The following is a 22,268-nucleotide window of genomic DNA, read 5'->3' as shown; positions in this document are numbered from 1 at the left end:
AATTAGAAATCACATGTAGAAAAACACAGATAAAGCATACAGATACATGAATTGATTAAGGTGTTGTGGTGGAACTTCTGAGGTCCTCAGTTAGCACAACACCATAAAAATGGCTGAAATGTCAACGGTGTTACCGTCAATGGTGTTACAATTAAGTATGACAGTCAGGGTTGCCAGATGAGGCTGATGATTTCCAACCCAAAAAATGATCAAAATCCGCCCTAAAAACCCGCCCAATTCTATTGATTTATATGTGGGAAGGTTTTTCTGATAGATGCCATTTTTACCCACACACGGCCATCCTAAGCAGCCCAATTGGGCGGGAACCAGCCCAATCTGGCAACACTGATGACAGTTGAGGAGGAGTATGTTTTCGCCAATTTATATCCATATTGACAGACAAACAAACAAAATAATTTATGTTCTAGGGAGATGGGTTTGTCTGCTCTGTTTTTTCTCCTAAAAAAGTGCCGACTTGTTCCCCTGCACTGTTGACCGTAACACAGTTGAGTAACACGGTTGACTGTTTTGAAAGTGTTTTTGCGCTATTGATCCCTTATGTGTTGGAAAAATCTTATGAACATACACTAGGGATTATCTCTGGAGAAGGAAGTCTTGTGTAAGGAGGGTGACTATATTCAAATCAGACGTTACAGGGATTTATGATGAAAAATGTGTCAGTCTGTATCACAGTGACTCATAAAATCCTACTTATGAAGCTCAACAATCACATTTTCTATATCAGATGCACAGATTAATGACAACATTACTGCTAAGGGACATAAGCACTTTCAAACATATATTGTTTCAACTCTGTAGTATTTTTATATATGTTTGAAATGACATAGTATTTGTCCATAACACTGTTGACAAAATAATTAAGCAAATGTTCGCTTTCATTAGAGTATTTATCAAATGATTTAAGATTAAGCTTGGCAATTTGTTTGTTTGGAAACTTAAATATATACACTATGTAAACATCTAGGTCATTTAGTTGAAAAAAAATACTGATAATTGACATTTTGCTTTGGTAAAAGCGTAGGGGAATCGTATAATCACTCCTCTACTTGGACCATACTAGAAAATATTTGTTTATTACTTCGAAAACTTTCATGTAAAGATCAAATTTGGCAATTGTCAGCCCAGTTTCAATGAGCAACATAGTTGCAGTACCATTTTTGACCATTTCCTGCACAGTGTCCCTTTAAGTAATCACTTGTGGCTTGATTCCAATGGTACCATTTACCTCCTGTGATTGTGTTAAACTATGCTAATAATGCCAATCTAAGCACTGAACACACTGAGAGCAAAATGATATGCACATTACATGGAAATACAGCAAATATGTGAACATCGAAGAAGACTGGACTGTTCCTTTAAAAAGATTAGTGAAGTGAACGTGAAAGCCCAACTGGGAAACTCCAACTCCCACTGTCATTGTGACACAGCACTCCACAGCAAACAAGTGTTCACTGCACACTTCACACAACGAAATTGCATTTATGCCTCACCGGTGCAAGGGGCCAGCCCCCAATGGCGCCCGAAATGGAGCAGTAAGGCAGGACGGTACCATGCTCAGGGTAGTCATGGAGGAGGATGGAGGAGAGCACTGGTTAATTACTCCCCGCACCAACCTGGTGGGTTGGGAATCGAACCGGCAACCTTTGGGCTACAAGTCTGACGACCTAACCGCTTCCCCATGACTGCCCTACTAAAGACTAAATATTAGATTATCTTAATATTATATTAATGCCAGTTTTGCTTAATCAATTCCTTAGATGTGTCTTAGTGTCCACAAAGAATTGCTGGTACGATGGCAAGCATCAGGAACAAGTGTGATCACACAAAATGGCATTATCAAATAGAGAAGGGCACTCATGAACCCTACGGACAAAAAAGTGTCTTCAAGCCTGCACTATTTTGCATGGCTGTAAAACTCATGTGTTGTTCTTTACACCAACAGCTGTACATCCAACTCCCCATCTGTCAAACTTCTGAAATTTGATGACGACAACACTGTATCGCCTCATCTGAGACGGAGACAAAACTGCGACGGAGACATACCGCGATGAGATCAAACATGCAGTGGTGTGCTTTAAAAAAAATCAACATATCCAAAACCATAGACACTTCTAATGGACTTCAGGAAAAGTGCAGACCAGCACATCCCCATCTGGAGTGAGTTGACTCCTTTCGTTTTTTAGGCACCACCATCCATCAGTCCCTGTCATGGAACCTGAACACAGGTCTCATCAATTCAGAAGCCCACCAAAGACTACTTCCTCCGACAGTAGAGGATATTTGGGGTCAGTCAAGCAGGCATGATCCACTTCTACGCCATTGCAAGCATGCTTTCTCCATCTTGGTCTGGTATGGCAGCTCCACCAGCCAAGATAAGCAACATCTGGAGAAGGTGGTACTCAGGGCCTCTAAAATCATTGGCCAGTCTTCCCACCCTAGCCTCACATCACAACACCAGAATGGCCAGGAAAGCCAAAAAAACATCACCTCTGACCCTACACACGCAGCACACCACCTTTTCACACTTCTACCATCAGGGTCCAAAAGGTAGCACAGTATCCCATCCAATACCACACGTTTACCTACCCACAAGCCATCCACTACTTAAAATCTACTAGCACTTAACTGTTACTCCACTATCTGGCCTTCCTACCTCCCTTGCTTACTTTGCACAATATAAATGAATACTGTACAACCCATGCACTTTCAATGTTCCATTGCACTATTCAGTGTCTCCAATGTGTTTGTCATTTCCTGTTTATTCATTTTATATCCTTGTTTTTCCCTAGTTTTGTGTCTTTAGTTGTACTGTTGTATCTGTGAGCTCACAATACATTCCTTACAAAAGCTCAAAATACATTCCTCACAACTGTATTTTACACTATTGATATGGTTAAATAAAGTGAACTTCAACTTGAACTTGAACTTCATGAACTGATTTCAGTTCAGGTATTATTTTGCTCGGGCTGTAAGATACAAATTAACCATTGAAGTCGGGGTAGGTTTAGGCCTGAAAGTCCAGAAAACACCTTGTTGAGTAAAGGATCTTTGACACGGTTTAGTAGACTCAATAGAAACAATCTCTTGTGTCCTTACAGCTGACATACAGTACAGCGGTCAAGGAAAAATTGAAACAAATTATCCCTGTCACCCATGGACTTAAAAAGTCTGAATAGGAAAATAGAATTGTATGGGCACAATGTGCAAATGTAATTTTGGAAGGAAAACTCAATTGCAGAATTTAATGGAGGGAGCCAAAAACGAACTCTTATCCTCTCTATCAACCATGCTTCGGACATACAGTTGGGGACGGGGGATATTGTGTTGGTACAATAGAATAGAGCAGAGGTTTCCAACCGTTTCCAAATTCGGGCCCACCCAAGATTTCCCAAATAGAAAAAACACCTGATAGGACAGTTCAGAAAGCCTATTGCGCATGTGTTATTGGAACTGCCTGTAAAACAGTGTAATACAGAAACCGATGACGAAGGGTCATTCTAGTGACACACATTCCACGCCTAAGTGCACATTTAATTAACTGTGGTTTATCTGGATGGCAGGTTAAATTCCCTAAATGTTAATAACACGCCTCTGGTTTCCTTCCCTTAGCAATAGGCCCTGTGGGAATATATACAGTTACCCCCACATTGTGTGTGTGTGTGTGTGTGTGTGTGTGTGTGTGTGTGTGTGTGTGTGTGTGTGTGAGTGTGTGTGTGTGTGTGTGTGTGTGTGTGTGTGTGTGTGTGTGTGTGTGTGTGTGTGTGTGTGTGTGTGTGTGTGTGTGTGTGTGTGTGTGCATGCGTGTGTGCGCGTCAAGGTCTAAAGAAACCTCCCAAAAACACAACCCTAAATTATTACTCATCAGCTCATAAAAGCTCACTTGCTGCCTTCAACTGTCAGTGTGGCGCGCCCGAGAGATCACAGCGCACAACAATTAGATCCATATGTTCTTTCAGATACTCCTGTAGTGAGTCACTACTTGCACTGGTTTCCACTGCAGAGAAAGTCATGTGCAAGTCCACCTGGATCTGTTCCCAGGTAGAGTGGAGTGGATTAAGCTCCATACGTGTTAGTCAGATCCTCTGGGAGGAAAGCGTAGGAGTTATTTCTTTCTTTGGGGTAAAAAAAGTCAATTATTAAAATCGCACAAGTGACATAGCCTAAAGGAAACTTGGAATGGCAACCTGACTTTGGACAGAACGGGATGGGATAGCGTCAGATCATCATCATAGAAGCCTCCCATTTTTGTGGTAAGAACCACTTTTGCTGTTCTTTTCTCTGACAAAATTCATTTACAGGAGCTTTGGGAATGTCTAAGCATGGCTTTAGGTGAAAGGAGACTGTAAAATTCCAGCAGACAGAGGGCGCACTTTCTAGTCTCACATATTTGTGTGATACAGCATATTTGAACAAACACGCCTTGACCTTAGAAAACCCAATTACAGCAGTTTGGCTCAGTTTGCTTGTCTGATTGTAACACAAGTTGAAGGGCTAGTGTTCAATCCAAAGAAAACATTATTAGTATGTTTAAAAGGAGAATTTATAGGGTAGGAATATGTGATAAATGCCCAAACCCCCCACCCATTCCGCCGCTTGGCACCTTGTTGGTGTGGTTGTGTACAGCATGCGTTAAAATGAATAAAGATAACTTAATACATCCCTCAAACGGCAGATTAATGTAGCTAACTCTTCAAAAGTATTCGGTTGCGTCTATTTCTGGCCTCCTCTAGTTTCCCGCCTGGCTGACGTCAGCAGAAAGTTATTTTCATGAATGGAGGGGGCGGTCACGAGGAATTGGTGACGCGAGTGCTTGCGGAAGCAGAGAGTGGAATGTTGATACATTGTTGTTGTTTTGTAGTTAATTTAGTACAGGGATACATTTCGGTTCGACTGAGGCACACTTTTCCCGGCTGCCACAAGACGCACAAACCTGTTACTATAGGATACTCCTCAACATTTGCGCATTCCCGACAGAAATTCCGCGTTCACAAGGTAAGGTGTACGAGCATTTTCGGAGATGTTTTGAAATTCCTATCGAATTTGCTGATGTTCTCATGATGACGGATCTGCGCGTGTAGACGATGAAATAGACATGTTAACTAACCCTAACGCTGATCTCCCCCGTTCACTGACAACTCCGTTTGATTTGCTGTAATGTCACATAAACGATGAAAACTGTTTATGGCAGATTATATTATTAATAAATAAATAAACACCCCAATAAGGGGAAATCGTGGACACGTGTTGTTGAGTACGGCACTAGTAAGCTAACAAAAACAAGTTTCTTTGCAAAATGTTGTGCGTCAAAATGCTTTGAACAAACGGAATGAAATTGGTATTCTTGATGCATTGGTTTGGGTAGGAATTGGTGCAGCTTTTTGTCTTTACATTTCTTGCATATTTATCCATGGTCGCGTTTAAGACGAGGACCTGTCGGTAGCCTATTTGTATATCAAATACACTATTTGTTTTAGCATCTTTATACATTTAAAACGCTTTATCAGTAGCGGATTAGCATACTCTATGATACACTGCCCGACAGTCTTTTAATATTACGACATAAGGAAACAACACGTGGTCTGCATTTTAGAATAGTAGGACAAAGGGCACGATGTGTGAGTAGACCACCAGGATGAAATCGAAGATTGACTGCTCAGCAAAAATACACAGAGAAGGAAAAATAAATAAACAAAACCTGTAAAAGGGAAAACATCGCGCAAACGGTGCGCGCGCTCATTTAAAGGCTAGCCTTTGTTATGCTGAAACCCTCGTATTTTCGGACCGTAGCCTATGAAGATAGCTTAGCTAACAGCAAAGTGACGTTATGTCAACCACCCAAGCAGCCCAGACATCCAGAGACGCGCGGGGTGTCCGGATTTTTGCGCACGGAATGACACCATCACCAGTGCGTGCGTTTATTAGAAGACGATGGCAGACACTTACTCACAGTAGATTTTTTTTATTATTAAGGACGTGCTTGGTCAAAGCATGGTTTTACCATTCAAAAGGCAAGGAGTCACCACAGAAAACACTTCAATGGCTCTCCAGTTATGCTCTCCATTTCATGCGCTGCCAAGAGGAAGCCTAAACCAACTTCCATCAGTGAACTTTCTTGCAGAATACCCCACCTGTGCCCTGCAATTATTACATGTAGTATGTATCATATAAGATACACGTGTGGTCATGTTTTTCCAAACGCTACATAGTTTTGTCCAGTTTGGTCTGGTTAAGTTGTATTTGTCCAATTGCTGTGCTACGCCCTCATAGGAAAGGTGAGTCATGGCTGGGTAATCTGATTCATTTCCACTGTGGATGATAAAAGGCTGTCAGCGGGCTCCTGCACAGTTTAAAAAACATGATTTCCTTTTTGGACTTACCTTGATTGTTGGATTAAATTGAAAATGTCAGCTATACAGCAAGTAATGTAACAAAAATAGCCAATGAAAGCGTATACCCACACATGGTTGCATTTTCCACAGATGTGTGGAATACATTGTTTAAACATTCACAGGCCATGGTGGAAAAACTGTGAGCCGTTGGATATTGAACTCTCACTGGCATGGTATGAGGGGAGGCATTTTCGCACACTTCATCCAAGAACCCACAGCCTGAGCAGCAACAGCTATAAATGCACCTTACGGCATCCATTTCCAAATATTTATATACAAGCCAGTTTACCCCTGTCATATCAAAATATCACAGTGTTATGTGTTTTTGAGATGACACCTAAACCAGATTTAGTTAGTTTTGGTGGAGATTTAAACATCATGGCGATGTAGTTGGCCTTATATTGCACATTGTCACAGCTTTATATGCTAACTCCGTCTGTGTCATGGTGGGTCAAAATCCATTCAGCCCCTCCATTCAGTTCATCCAGTCTCTTTTGGTGAATGTACACTGCCTTACATAACAAGAGGGTGATCGCGTAATGAGAAGAAAGAGAGGGGGAGAGAGATTACAGTTTGCCTTGTATGGGTGCAGATGAGGTGGAACCGTTTTGCTGATAATCCGTCTCTCCTCTTTCTCTCTCCAAGGGTCATTTGCAGCCATTATTAGACTTCATTATGACATTAAAGATAATGTGGCAGACTTGCTGTTAGGCACTTAAAGCACAGGAAGGCCAGGAGATAACATGGCATAGGAATGGATGGATGAAAGTGGAGAGAGGGAGACAAGAGAAACAGAGACAGACAGACAGACAGAGACAGACAGACAGACAGAGACAGACAGACAGAGACAGGCAGACAGGCAGACAGGCAGACAGGCAGACAGACAGACAGACAGACAGACAGACAGGCAGACAGACAGGCAGACAGAGAATATTCATTCGTGTAAGAGGAGGAAATATGGATGATATTATGGAGGGAGTAAAACTGTGTTTTGTGTGAGACAGAGAGTGAATGAAGGAGAGCGAGTGAGAGAGTCTCAGTCAGAAAGTGCACGAGGCATATTAGGAAATCCGTCCCCACCAGTCAGTCGGCTGGTCGTCCGGCTGGCCTGAAGACCTGCCTGCATGTGAAACCCTAGCTGATTGCTGCGCTGGCAGAGCAGCGAATCCGAGATGGCAACCCTGGAAAAAGCCTGTTGCTGGGCCTGACATTTGTCTTTGAGCCCTAAGCCGCTCTCGCTTGTGCGCTCTCATTCTTTCTCTTTCGCCCTCTCTCTCTCTCTCTCTCTCTCTCTCTCTCTCTCTCTCTCTCTCTGCCTGGCTCTATCAGTCTCTCTATCTCTGTGTGGAAACGAGGGCTGCACCGTGAATGACTTTTGTGTTTTTTTGTGCTGACTGCCTTTGGTCCGTGTGGGTCGGGGGAGACCTTCTTGTATGTACTTGACCTTTGCCTTGAGCTTGATTTATGTGGAAAATCCTGGGGGAGGCTATCAGACTCTCTCTTTCTCTCTCTCTCTCTCTCTCTCTCTCTCTCTCTCTCTCTCTCTCTCTCTCTCTTTCCAAAAGCACTTACTGTACATGGGGGCTTGTGAAACCTCATCTGAAGGGGCAGCAGCGACAGCTATGAGTGACTCACCACAGCTATGGATGAGCTATCTCTCTCTCTCTCCGCTGCTGGTGGTTGCTGGTTGATGGCTGATGGTGACCTCCTACACTTCATGTCTTGTGCGATTGCGCTCAGAGCGACAATTAGAAGCATGGCAGGGATGGGGAAGGACGGTGGGATGGGTTGAGCGGGTGGTGTGGTCAGTGCTGTGCAGTGAAGTGCTTTGTCATGAGACCCACACGTGGGATGCAGACTGCTGCTGGCGGGTTGTGAAACTGAGGTGGCGGGTGGAGGGGTCTGTTGGGTGGGTGGTCAGACGGGTGGGGGGGCCAACGTACCGTCTAGCTCTCTACCCACGGTCTGTAACGGCAACACAGCAGATTTGTTGGTGGTGGTGGGTGCTGCTGTTGCTGAAATGGGTCTCACGGTGCCCTGCAGCACCAAGTAATGAAACGAGAAAGAAGAGCTTTTCACCGCAAGAACACGACACCATAAATGATGGGGCACCATTGTAAAGGCTTTGAGGTCAGATTCTGCAAATTCTGGTGGAGCAGCAGTGCAGCGGCGCTCTGCTTGCAGTGCTGCTTTGTGGTTTTAGAGAGAGAGAGAGTAGTTTTGAAAGTGAATGATTTGGGGGTGGCTGGTAAGTTCATGACACAAAATGAAACTCAAAGGGGAATTTCCATTCCGAGTGCCTGCCCACAGAAAAAAAGACATTCAAATTGGAGGCCTGATATTGAATTTCAGCCAAACTGCGTTAAAGATAAAAGAATAGCCTTTTTGAGAGTTTCTTACATTTTTTACATTAGGAAGCGATTAAGCACTGTGCCATGGTACAGTCATGCTCAATATGGCCTTTGTGTATACAAGGAACTAAGTTGTGATAATGTGAATTGAAAATGAGCCCTGTAATTTTGTTAACCAATACATGCAGTCTGAAATAAATAAAAAAACAAGCTTTTGGACAGGCGACTCCTGTGTGTGCCCAACACTGTAATATTCCTAAATGGATTACATAGACTGTGTAGAGCCACTGTGGTCAGCATTAGTCTGCTTCAACTGCATCCTTACCACACTGAGAGAGCGAGAGTGAGAGAGAGATAGTGAGAGAGAGAGAACCCAGCCCTTTTTCCTGCAGTATTTCACCAATTCCTGGATTTGAGAACGATGACCTCGCCACACTGCGGTCAGGGGTGTGGACGAACCGTCTGGTGTAGCGAGAGAGAGCGCAAGAGTGAGAGTCTGTTTGGGTGATTTTTTTTTTCTTCTGCTTAGACATGCACCCACCCGGCTGGGCACGACAACAACAACAGTAGCTAGTAGTGCACTGCTCAGGGCAGTTTTCACTTGTTGGTGCAGACGAGGCGAAGGGGAAAGTCCGCTACACGGCCAGGCATCTACGCACACAGTTGTGTCGTGGTTGTAAACACCACAGCCAAACCATGGGGTGATTAAAACACGTTTTTTTTATTAGTTAACTTAGTGGAGCTGTAACCACCTGTGGCTGTTGTTGGATATGGGAGGGAACTCCTACTCAAATATAATTTGTTTATTTACATCCAAACTGTTTTGACTGAGATGATCTGGAGGAATGAGAGTTCTTTACAGAATTCCATCTGCATAGAAATTGCATTATGGGTTCAGTTTGACGTTTTCGATTTTCACTGCTCAGCTTTGAACTTGAGAGTCGTGTGGATGTTCCCCCTTGGTGTTTTTGCTTAAACTGAAGATTCTTTGCTTCATTAAGTAGTGGGGGGGGGGGTGTCGGTTTTCTCTATTGTACACACGGGATGGGTTTGTCTTTGTTTTGTGCATGCTTTACATTCCTTTGAATCCCTACGTCCCTAGTTGGAAAGTTGCTTGGCCAAGCTATTTACATCTCCGCCTCTCTCCCTCTCCACCTTTCTCTTTTTTTATATAATAATAATATTGAAAAAAAAAATGTTCCGGTGGTCACGCCAGCCAGCCATTCCCAAGGTTTGCCGTACTTTTCCTTCCGCTCTGCGAAACAGTGGGATTTTCCAGGAAACGTCAGTTTGGGAGGGTGTGATTCCCTACCACTTGTCCCTTTCTTACCAGTAAACAGCGCTGCGTGAGTCACCACTCAGCTATGCTCTCCATTTCCTTTACATAATATCCCACCAAATGTGCTGCGCTGTGGAACTAACGGGTGGAGATGCCTCTCTCTCTCGCTCTTTCACTCTCACTCTCTCTCTCTCCCTCTTTCTTTCATTCTTTCTCTCTCTCTCTCTGTGTGTGGAGAAAGTGAGGCTTGTGATTCCAAGTTGGAGTTTTCAGAGTCTGTGAAAGTGGAACGTACTAGCAGCATTGTGTGAACTTGATGTGGAGCAGCGAGTTTGTACTCTCCTGAACCTGCACACCCAGACAGACAGACTGACAGACAGACGGGCAGAGTGGGTAAGAGGTAGGCTGACAGGCAAACAGAATTGGGGACGGGAGGCAGATGGACAGAATGACAGTCAGACTGGCAGGGCAAGAAACAGACTGACAGACAAACAGAGTAGGAGTCTGGGAGAGAAAGATGGGTACAGACAGACAGACAGACAGACAGACAGACAGACAGACAGACAGACAGACAGACAGACAGACAGACAGACAGACAGACAGACAGACAGACAGACAGAGTAGGAGTCTGTGAGAGAAAGATGGGTGTGGACAGACAGACAGTCAGTTAGGAAGAGAGGGGGTGTGACTGAGGAAAACAAACAGCAGGGCCAAGCCAACACACCATTTATCACAGCAGCATTTACACAGCCCTTTGAAGTGTCTGTTTACTCTATCCCAAGGTCTTGCTTCAGTGCACTACCTTTTCATGAAGGAAGCACAACATATTTTCTTTTCTGTTATTCCCCCTTCTCTCTCTCTCTCTTTCTCTCTCTCTCTCTCTCTCTCTTTCTCTCTCTCTCTCTTTCTCTCTCTCTCTCTCTCTCTCTCTCTCTCTCTCTCTCTCTCTCTCTCTCTCTCTCTCTCTCTCTCTCTCTTTGTGAATTTGAGCAGCTGCCTAAATGAGAAAACAAGTTGGAATCACATTTCACTCAGCATCCATGGCTCTCGAATTCCACTGGCGGGGCAGGGCGGGACCTTCGGGGCCGTTTCTGTGAGAGACAGGAAAAATATCAGAGGTGAAGTATGTGGCTGGCATGCCAGCAATAACTTGGTCTGTTCTCGCGACACACACACTTCACCTCTCTCAGGCGCGGCACATTACGAAACTAGCACTTTTCAGGGTTTTTTTGTGGCTTTATTGTTAATATGACAGTTGAAAGTGTGACAGGAAGAGAGTGGGGGAGAGAGATGGTGCAAGGCGGGGAAATGACCTAAGCTGGACTTGAACCTGGGGTTACGTGGGCATGCAAGCTCATTTTGGGGGGATAGTGCTCTGCTCCACAGTGTACCCCAAAACTAGCAGCTGTAGTCTTGTCAGAGAGGAATTGTTAAAACATGAATGAAAATGTGTGGGTGTAAGCACACACCTACCTATGGCGCTTGGATGGTTTTCCATGAATTGAACTGTAACATACAGGAGGTTTCCAGGAATGCTTCCTAATGAAAGGACGTCTTTGCTTAAGGCCATTAAATCAACTCATCCATTTAACTCGAGCCTGCCAAGCTCCGTTCTGCAATCAGGCCGCAGACTGTGAGTCTGTCAGATTGCCAGAGTTGTTATATTATTAGAAATTTCGTAGGCCAACTCTCTCACTAAGTCAGATTTGGAGCGACTCAGCAAATACGTCATTCTCGAATTTCCTATTTAATCTGTTTTTGTTTGTAGCAATACAGCCATAATAACACTGGGACATTTTCCCATTCAGCTTACAGAGATGCAGTGTCATGCACTGCATTATAAATAGAACGCAGACATGATGCAAAGATGAGCAGGCCTGCGTTTGTGGAAAGCAGAGGTAAGGGGAACGACCAACAGGGCAGCGGTGTTGTCTGATGAAGTCTGGTCACTCTCTCGACCTTATTTTCTGTCTGTCTGTCTGTCTCTATGTCGGCCACTTGTGAGGTTTTCAGAGTTGTGACTGATGTCTAGGGCTGGGACGATTAATCGACTAATCGTGACTAATCGACTGTAAAAATTAGTCGACAAGAATTTTCATAGTCGACTAATCGTTTCATTTAATTCAATGCTTTTTTACTTACTTTACTAATGCTTTATTACTTCATTGAAACCTAAAATTGCCCAGCACGTATGAATTGGACGTTGTATCTCGGAGTAAATAAGCTACTATCATGATTTGAAGCTCATTGTGAGCTCAGGGACCTAATTTTCATTCTTTTTTCTCCAATTTTCTTGAAGATTGAAGTGCTAGAGTACTTGAAAAATTAATCATTTCACTAATCGACTTTTCGAAAAAAAATTGTTGATAGATTAATCGGGAGAAAAATAATCGTTTAGGACAGCTCTAGTGATGTCCCTCTGACACAGGCTACATGACCCTGATGATTTGCGTAAAATCACCGGCACCTTCTGCCACCAGTTTTCTCTTCTTCCTCTTTTCAACCACTCACCCCCCTCTCCCCCATACCACACACAGACAAACACACACACACACACACACACACACACACACACACACACACACACACACACACACACACACACACACACACACACACACACTAACATGAGGTGTGGAGCCAGCGGAGAAACAAACATGATCGGATGTGTCATTGTTAAGGCCACATTTATAGCATCTTGTGTGTGTGTGTGTGTGTGTGCGTGTGTTTTATTACCTGCCCTTCACACACAGTTTTATTTGTCTCCCCTTCATCTTCTGGCTTTGATTCTCCCTCATGTTTGCCATGTATGGCCAAACGGTGCCAGTGAATTCCAGGCGTGGAGAGGACAGGAGTCATGGCAATGGCTGTAACTGCTTACGGCTCCCCCCCCCACCACCATCAACCCCACCCCACCCCACCCCTGGGGCCAACACTGAACACATTATGCCGTTGGAATTATGTATGCAGGTCTTCAAATGGAAAGTGGGGCCCCTTGCTTTTTTGTGTGTGTGTGTGTGTGTGCGTGTGTGTGGCTGGCAATAAGGAATGTGGTCTTGTTATCCACCCTCTCCTCACCTCCTCTCTGTAAAGGCAACTCGTGAGGGACTCCTTGATATGTTTCTGTTCTTGTCTTTTCATTCATAATCGAATCACTCTTCCTTTCGTTTTACGCTTTCTTTCTTTCTTTCTTTCTTTCTTTCTTTCTTTCTTTCTTTCTTTCTTTCTTTCTTTCAGGATCAATATGGCTACTCTTCTCTCTCTTTCCATCTTCACCTCCATCTCCATCTCCATCTCTCTCTCTCTCTTCCTCCCTAAACAGTAAAACACAAGTGGCCAGTGGGGTTGGCATAAGAGCGCTAGTGTACAGGGTGAACTGAAAGGCAATGCTCATGTGTCTGAATGGCTGCCTGTGCACAGCAGCGTGGGGGTTGTTGTTGTTCTTCTGGGGTGGCAATATTATGGGGGGGGGGGCACGATTTAACGCCACTCCTTGAATGTAGACCATTAATGCCCTTCCTCTTTCCCTTTTGGGGGGGGGGGGGGGGGGGGGGGGGGGTTTCCATCGGGTTGAGGTAGATCCGAGTCTGTCTAGCAGACTAGACGTAGAGCTACCCCTTTTAGAGTTCACCTCGGCAGCAGCAGCTAGCAGCGCTGGCAGCGGTGCCAGAAGCCAGTGCTGATGTGGTGGAAAAACAGAGCACATGGGAAAGGAATTTTGAAGGAAATACATAGCGCTGGAGGTGGAAGGGGTGGAGGAGCGAGCAGCGAGGCTGTCTGCCTACGAGACAAGAGGCCCCCGTGTAAAGCGGAGAGAGTCGGGGCGGTGGTGGTGGTGGTGGTGGTGGTGGTACTTAGGGTGGGGGCCCCTTCTTTTTCCTTCCCCCATGGCGTTTCGAGAGCCCTCCCTGGAAGGAGCAGCTCTACGGGTCTCCCCCCACTAATTGACACAATCCTTCTGTAACAGCCTCCATCCCTTGCCAAAGTCGCCCTCGAGGAATGTCGCTCTCTTTCCCATCCGTACATGTGTGCGTACGTTTGTGCGTACGTTCGTGCGTGCGCGCTAGCTCCCCTACGTTGTGCGTCATGGAGATTGCTCTGTGTTTGTGACGTGACCTCAGAGGACCACATGATTTCCCATGTTTGGGCCTGCAAACACGCTGGAAAACTTACAAAGGTTTCGAAAAAGGAAAGTACTTTGGAAAACACACTGAATGGGGCGACATTGTATGAAAGAAGATTTTCATTTGGAGAGGTTTCCCGGTGAAAGTTGAAACATCTTGAAAGCCAGAAGAAGTCCATTTAGTCATAACTTAGACTGTAGTCAAAGACCAGGATGAATGTCAAACTTCCCACACATGTTTAAAAAAAAACCACATAGTGACACTGTTTATAACCGTCATGAATCATAATGCTGTCCTACAGTCATCTCCAGCATTTGAGCACATTGTAATCACTGCAGTGGGTTTGTGTTGTCAACACAAATATTGTGGATCATGTGTTGGGTCATGATGGCGTTTGGTCATAGCGGCGTGTTCAGAGCCCTCTATGGGCTTCCCCGTGTGCATCTCTGCTGATGTAAGACGTCCAACAGAGTCCCGTGGCGAGGAAGGGAAGGGGAACCTGAGCGGCTCATTATGGGATGAATCATCCAACATGAATGCAGCCCTTTTTCTCTCCTTCTCTCTCTCTCTCTCTCTCTCTCTCTCTCTCTCTCTCTCTCTCTCTCTCTCTCTCTCTCTCACTCACTCTCACACACACACACACAGATGCACAGCATCTCTTTGGTCTACTGTAGCATTTTACATACTACTGTGTGTGTGCACGCATGTGTGTGTTTTGCCTTTTGAGGATCCTCACCCCAACAGTCATCAGCCCAGTCATGTCAAAACCGTTACAAACCCTGCCTGTACCTCCAGTGTGGTTAACAAAAGTTAAACCACAGCAGTGTTGACAAAACTCACTCTCTCTCTCACTCACTCTCTCTCTCTCTCTCTCTCTCTCTCTCTCTCTCTCTCTCTCTCTCTATCACACACACACTGTGATCGCACATGTTAAGTGCCCAAGCAGCAGCAGCAGCGTCACAAGAGTGCAATACTGTGCAATATAATTCAGCGCGTCACTAATACCTCTTCGTACCGGATTTCATTAAGAAGTCTGAAGTAAAGGGGGTTTGATTTATAATTACCCCTCCGCCACTTGTGTGTAGTTCCTTGTTCTTATTCAGTTGCGCCGCACAATCTATTTTAATCTTGTGGAGTCACTGTACCAAAATAGCACACAGTCAGCTCAGGGGAGAATGGAGAGAGGAAAGAAAACTCTTGCGTAGTAGTACAGGAGGACTAAGCCACGTCTACGACACAATCCCGGTGTGCCGGAACAGAGAGAGGGAGAGGGAGAAAGTGTGGCTTACGGCTGAGGCGGTAGTGTTTAGCTTCCTAATGAGGTATCACTTATCGCATTTCCACTCAAATTGTGTCGCTGGCAGAATTTTGTGTCAGCACACGGGGTCTAAATATAACCAGGGAGAGAGTTAAATAAGGGCATGGAGCGAGCCAGGAAAGCCCGCCTGAAATAGGATCCGGCCAGCTCCAAGGGCCCCTGTCCTGAACCTGATAGAGTGCATTGTCTAAATGCTAGAATACAACAGTGACTGTGTAAGGGAAACTATTCGTCTGTGATACTTGACCTACTGGAATTTTCCACATATCTGCCACCGCGAGACATTAAAAGCTACAGCATTACCGTCTCGGGCTGCCTTTGCCTTTTAAAGGTTTGTCCGGTCGGTCTGTAGGCCTGAGCATTTCTCCGCCTCAGGTGTCCATTATCAGTTTCTGTTGCTCATTCATAAACCTATCCTTTTATTATCATATTATTTGGTATTATTTATCCTCACCATCTATTTCAAGTACTTGTGTTGGCTTTAAGGTTTTTTTGTGTACCATCTTTGAACAATGTTTCCTAATCAGGGCCTCACCAAGTTCCTAATTTCTCGTCTTTTCACTTCCTTGGCCTGTATTTCAAGATGAACTCATAACAGCTTTGGGTATCCTATTGCCCGCTCTGTGACCCCAGCAAGTTTGAAGTAGAGAAGGAAATGCTTACATGTTGGACCCTTTTAATGATCTCTTAGGAGACGCTTGAATCACCTTGGATGGTTTACAACTAGGGTTGTCGAGAGGCAACATTGTTTAAACAGAGGAACCACCCACCTAAATAAACAGTGTACGTAAGTTGCGTGGAAGTTTGGTTTCATCTTTCTGCGTGTGTGTGCTCAGCTCACCCACTGATAACTACTTCCCTTTGAATCACATGTGCGTAGAACACAAAGCTGTAGGCTATGCAGCACAATCACATCTATTTAAGGTCAGTCAGGCCTTCATGAATATTTCCAAGCTATGTTGGTCGAGCAGCATTTCTCTCTTTCATGTGACCACCCTGTTATCTGCTGACCCCCTCCCCATTCTCTCTCTCTCTCTCTCTCTCTCTCTCTCGTCCACACATCTTGCCACTTGTGTAGTTTCCACACCATGTGTGTGGCAAGTCAGGATTATGAATGAAGCTTGTTTACCATTCGGGCCCTTGCCATGTGACTCTTTACTCCCACACCCATTTGCGGAGTGTCGCCATGGCAGCAGCCTTGTGCAGAGTTCACGGGGGTGCTCGCTAGCTGACGCTGTCAAATGGTTCCTGAAATGGTGCCTGGGGACAACGTGCCTTTTCACGCGCGCTCAGGGAGACGCTTGCTTTTTGGCCGTGGTGGAAGCGCTCGCGCACTCTCTCTCGCGCTCTCTCTCTCTCTCTCTCTCTCTCTCTCTCTCTCTCTCTCTCTCTCTCTCTCTCTCTCTCTCTCTCTCTCCTAGTAACGCAGGCCTACGTAGGTTATACGGATTTGCCTCTCAGCCGGAAAAAAGTGCCGTGGCAAAAATAGCCCGCGAGTTTGAATAGCTAAGAGATCAGACAAAGCCCCATGGCGCGGCTGACCCGTTTCTATTATTGCTCCCTTACAACGGTCTAGTGAACTACTTTGAGAGAGTGCTCCCTCAGCAAGTAAACAAGGGCTGCCCTTGTCTGACTGGCATTTCGTGAGCGGCTACTGACCTCTCCTGGCCGCCATGTGTAAGTGCGCCAGGTTTTATTTATAAATGTGGAATTCCTGGTAAACACCTCAGTCAGCTGAACTGTCAAGCGCTTTGAATGCCATGTTGGTCGACGCACTGCTCGTGTGCTTCATAGAAATGTGTAAGAGAGCGCCGTTAACTCTTGACAGTTGAAGGCTGTAACCAATCAGGCAGAGAATTTTACCTTGACGTGTGTCTCTTTCTCTCTCCATTTTCTCTTCCTCTTTCTAGTCAGCATTTTTGGAGGACCTGGGCCAGTTGTGTTTATGCAGGGCATGACGACTAATTTTAAAGCCAGCAAAGCTTTAAAGGTAAGTTTTAAGCACCTATTCTTATGCACCACTTTGGTCAACTTTTACAGCCCTTTAGGCCTACCCCAGTAATGTCTAATTTTAGCAATGAATCTCTCCTACTTTGGCTATACTGACAGCCATTTTCAATGTTTAATGGATCATGTGTTGCATACTACTACTACCACTGCTGCTGCTATTATTACTGATATTATTACTATTGCTATAGTAATAACATGCATGCCACAGCTAATAATAAAAACAACATTAAAACTTTTAAAAGTAACAAGTACTGGTTGGGGTAACCCTCATAATAAGGTAATAAGAAATAAAATAATTAGTGGGCTCACTATTGTTCTTATTCAATTTCAATGTCTTTGTATTCTTCAAAATGCATGCTCAGGACACCTACAGTGTTGTAATTTACTGTGGTATTTCACACCCGCCCATCTTCTCTGTCGCTCTTCTTCCCTCTCTCCCCCTCTCTTACCTTCCACCTTCCTCTCTCTCTCCTCTCTGCATCACTCTTCGTTCTCCTTCTGCCCTCCTATCTTCCACCCCCCCCCCCATCCTCTCTCCCCCCCCCCCCCCCCTGTCAGGTAAAGAAGGAGGCGGGCGAGAATGCGCCGGTGCTCAGCGACGACGAGCTGGTGGCCATGACGGTGCGCGAGCTCAACCAGCACCTGCGCGGCCTGACCAAGGAGGACGTGGTGAAGCTGAAGCAGCGGCGCCGCACGCTCAAGAACCGCGGCTATGCCGCCAGCTGCCGCATCAAGCGCGTCACACAGAAGGAGGAGCTGGAGCGCCAGAAGCAGGACCTGCAGCTGGAGGTGGACAAGCTGGCGCGCGAGAACGCCAGCATGCGGCTGGAGCTGGATGCTCTGCGCGCCAAGTACGAGGCGCTGCAGTGCTTCGCCCGGACTGTCACCCGCGCCGGGGTCACCGGAGCCGGGGGTGGCATCGGGGTCATGGGCGGCAAGCTGCCCGGGGGGTTCGGGGCCGCCGCCACCAGCGTCATCACCATCGTCAAGTCGTCGAACAACCACGGCAGCCCGCCGCCGGCCACCCCCTTCTCGGCACCGTCCTAGTGGCTGCCTCCCAGGACCGGACCACCGGATTGGATTGGATTGGATTGGGCTGGACTGGACCGGGGCTTGTGTGGTTGGGCTGGTATGATGTGGTGTGGGAACAGGTGGAGGACCGTTTGTGTATAGAATGCGAGTGTGTGTGTGTGTATGTGTGCACAGACGGTCCACGAGGTCTTCTTTTTATTGTGTTTGTCTCTTTTCTGTGTTCACTTCCTGGGCTCTGTCCCAAATGTTCACTTGTTCTGTGAGGAACAAAGCGATGCAACATTTTGGACAATTCGGCCTTGGTCTTCTGTCTACCAAGTACTGAACCCCAAAATGAACCAGCAGTGGTCTGGATCCTGCCCAAGCTCCCCGACCGCCCCACCATGACCCCCCCCCCCCCCCTCCCCCCACCCCCCCCCCCCCCCCGCCCCACCAGTGCTGAGACAGTAGCTCAGTAACTGGACTGTAGGGTGGGGTGGATGGGTGCAGTTGGCTGCTGTGGCCATTACTCTGTGTGACTTACCTTTTTTCGGCTGCATTTTCTTTTTCACTTCCTTTCTCTCTCTCTCTCTCTCTCTCTCTCTCTCTCTCTCTCTCTCTCTCTCTCTCTCTCTCTCTCTCTCTCTCTCTCTCTCTCCCCTTCGACCTTTCTTCTCTGATCCCCCTTCCTCAGCTTCTCTCTTTCTATCTCTATTTATCTCCCTCTATCTTCTTTGTCTCTCCCCCCACCCCCCTCCCCTCCCCTTTCTCTCCCTCATGTAAACTCTTATTTTGACATTGTCTGTGCACTGTGCTATGAAATCCCCCTTCAGGTTCCCAGCACCGGCAGGGCACAACACGGGGTCACCACACCTAACCCGTGACCCCCACAACCGTGACTTAGCAGAGTCGAACACTTGTCCAAGTGTGAGTGAGTACTTGAGCTAGATATATAATATAATATAACCTAACCTACCATGGCAGCACTGCTCTGTGACCGCTCTGATGCCTGATTTTTATTATTATTATTAATATTATTATGATTCTTTGCATGTACATCGGAGAGTTCAAACTAATTTAAATGTAATCATTTCATATAATATATTCTGTATTATAGTTTTTTTCTTCTTCTTTGACGGGGAGAGTTGAAGAAATGACACTGTGTTGTTTTAACACAGCTACATGTTTTTCCTTAGACTTCCTGAGGCCTTAATATATGCCCTCAGGATTCAAATATCGTGTTGGAAGTAACTTGTGGAGCCTTCGTCATTCATGTGCTTTATCGAAAGTTGGTATCCTATTTTCTAAGATGTGTGGACACAGCATAAGGCCAGTATATAGGATTTGAAAGACCAAGGACATAGGACCTTTCTGTCATATACCGTAGATCAAGCACAATCCACCTATTCAGTCAGAGTATGACTCTATCTGTAATTCTTTAGACAAGAGTATGACTCTACAGTCCTCAAATAATACCATTTTAGAGGCTCAACATTAAGAGCCTGCGATGGATGTTTTAAATGGCACTTATCAGTACTGTCGAGTAGTTAATCGGCACAAAACAACTACAGAAGCACTTCACTTGCAAAGCAGGAAACAAATTGCATCTCTGTAAGCAAAGTACAATACAGCTGTTTACAACTCTCTCCCCCAGTTTTTTTAAGTGTCGTCAGTGGAAACGGTTGCCAGGCACATTTTTATATTTATACAAGCTTGTTATCCCACAGAGATAAAGCACTTCCTTTTTTATAAGACCATTTTATTCTCTCCAAACTGTCTCAATCAATGCCATGTGTCATGGTAGGTAATCCATATTGGATGAAAGCGATGAGGGGCGCTCTGTTGATTTAAAGCAATGCAGTTTGAAATTGTTGACCTGTATATTACAGACTTTAAGCTGCAGCCGGACTATATATATATTCTAAAAAAAAAAAAACCTCCTCGTTTTAAACACGAAACGAGATGCGAAAACAGACGCTCCCAACTGCCACTAGTTGCCACTTCACACAGAGAATTCCGTCCAATCAGAAAGCATTCCTACTGCTAGGTCATCACCAAGTGCCACTGCCGGTGTTGGAGGGCCTTGTACAAAATACCACGTTGTGTGTTTCAAACAATTACTTATGTTATCTTGACACAGACTCTTGGGTAAGGACAATCCTGACATCAGATGCTCTTTTTTGTTTTTTTGTTTTGTTATAGGGAGATTGTTTTTGTTTTTCGTCTTGATTTCGATGAGATTGGATTCAGGAGTGGTGAACCTTGGCCTTAGGTTGTTGACCTCGCTGAACTTCAAAGTCAAAAAAGTTGGATATCAAATCCAAAATGTAGGTCAGTCAAACTCTGTCAATGAAGAGGCTCAGAGATTTCTCTTTTTTTATCTAGATGGGGGACTCGGCCAGGTCCTGGATAGCTAAATGGCAGCATGGAAATGGAAATGTTCTTTCCGAGTTCAGTCTCATTTAGGGCTAAGCTTTAATGTCTGTCTGGAGAAATGGCTCGCTAGGCCTTTTAATCGCAAAAAAACCCCATCCTCACAGTTGGCCTTATTGTCATCCGCTCCTCTCATTCCACCATTCGATCTGTCTGGTCTTTCTAACTTCTTATTGTCTTCTCCTCTTAGTGCAGAGTCATCATGCATTTGTGCAATCGATATATCTCTTTTTCTATCACAGTTAGTTTGGTAAAGAGAAGATGACTCCGGTCAGGTTTTTCGCTTACCCAAGTGGCCATGACTGTTTCTGTTCCCTCTGGAAAAGAGTTTTTATTTTTATTTTCATTTTCATTTTTATTTTCACCTTCTTGCTGTAGAGAGCACCAGAGGGAATGATGCTGCTGAGTGATCCTGACTGTCAGCCATGACGGATCAGACTCACCGCCATGTTCTTACCATACTCATTTAATATTCCCACACAATGGTTGTATTTTTTGTTTTGTTTTTACTTGTGTGTTTTGGGATGAGTTTTCTGTATTCCCAATGTAATTTAGAGGTTTTTTTGTTTGTTTTGTTTCAATCTCTGTCGCCTCCTTATTTTGTTGTGTTTAAGCAAAAACTATCTCTATATTTTGTATATATAATTCTAGGACACCAGAGGTTTGTGTGTGTGCCTGTGTGTTTATGTGTGTGTCCTTGTTGTAATTGTTATCTCTATTGCGACTTATCTCTGCAGTCTCCTGCTGTCCGCCGTGTACCAGAGTGTATACTGCAGAGTGTTTCATAGCATTTTCATTCTTATTTTGGGCTGTTCAATACAAAATACGATGACTGTATACTTCCCTATAGTGCATAAGGCCCCATAATGTGCACACTAATCAAACTTGTCTGTGTTTACAGTGAGTAGAGGCACATGACGCCTGGAGTCTAGATGCAAGGGTATCACTTCCCTATGCTATCTCTATGGATGCTCTGTTATGTTTTCAGTATTGAACCGGGCAGACTGCCCGTGGAAGCTTGTGCTGCAGGTCTTAAAGCATTATAAGGATGTGGAGATGACGTGACCCTTTATGTGGGGGGACACTTGACCACAGTCTTGCAGCATACAATGCCTTCCAAGGAGACGGCTGCCAGTGGGATAGGCCTAGCTGTTGTAGTCTACTATGCTGATATGGTTGCTTTTTTGGTAGCTGACATTTCAAATGCTCTTGTTTGGCTGATTCTGACCTTATTAACTGTTGTCTTGATTCCTTGTTCGCAAATAAGTTTTTGAGTTTTTTTTTTTTTTTTAATCCCCGAGTTATAAAACGGCAGTCAACATGTGGTGAAAC

The 22,268-nt window shown here is 45.1% G+C and overlaps 1 protein-coding gene across 3 annotated transcripts; it reads left to right on the top strand.

Annotated features, from left to right (window-relative positions):
- The first annotated feature begins 4,055 nt into the window (after nucleotides 1–4,055).
- On the top strand, nucleotides 4,056–18,925 carry mafk (v-maf avian musculoaponeurotic fibrosarcoma oncogene homolog K). Of its 3 annotated transcripts, none has more exons than XM_063185459.1 (3): nucleotides 4,056–4,271; nucleotides 17,393–17,472; nucleotides 18,051–18,925. In XM_063185459.1, the coding sequence occupies exons 2-3, from the start codon at nucleotides 17,428–17,430 to the stop codon at nucleotides 18,537–18,539; spliced, it is 534 nt and encodes a 177-aa protein (XP_063041529.1). In that variant the 5' UTR covers nucleotides 4,056–4,271; nucleotides 17,393–17,427; the 3' UTR covers nucleotides 18,540–18,925. The 3 variants fall into 3 exon arrangements, with proteins under 3 accessions (XP_063041529.1, XP_063041514.1, XP_063041522.1); XM_063185444.1 differs by lacking the exon at nucleotides 4,056–4,271 and adding an exon at nucleotides 4,306–5,013; XM_063185452.1 differs by lacking the exon at nucleotides 4,056–4,271 and having other exon boundaries at nucleotides 13,585–17,472.
- The last annotated feature ends 3,343 nt before the right edge of the window (nucleotides 18,926–22,268 follow it).

Source organism: Engraulis encrasicolus, chromosome 2 (assembly GCF_034702125.1).
Source record: "Engraulis encrasicolus isolate BLACKSEA-1 chromosome 2, IST_EnEncr_1.0, whole genome shotgun sequence".
NCBI lineage: Eukaryota > Metazoa > Chordata > Actinopteri > Clupeiformes > Engraulidae > Engraulis > Engraulis encrasicolus.
This window is presented reverse-complemented; position numbering and strand designations above follow the sequence as displayed.

Excerpts from the sequence above, each read along its gene's own strand:
- mafk (XM_063185459.1), top strand. The coding sequence starts at position 17,428 with ATGCAGGGCATGACGACTAATTTTAAAGCCAGCAAAGCTTTAAAG. Across the intron at positions 17,473-18,050 it reads AAGCCAGCAAAGCTTTAAAG|GTAAAGAAGGAGGCGGGCGA; the intron begins GTAAGTTTTAAG and ends CCCCCCTGTCAG.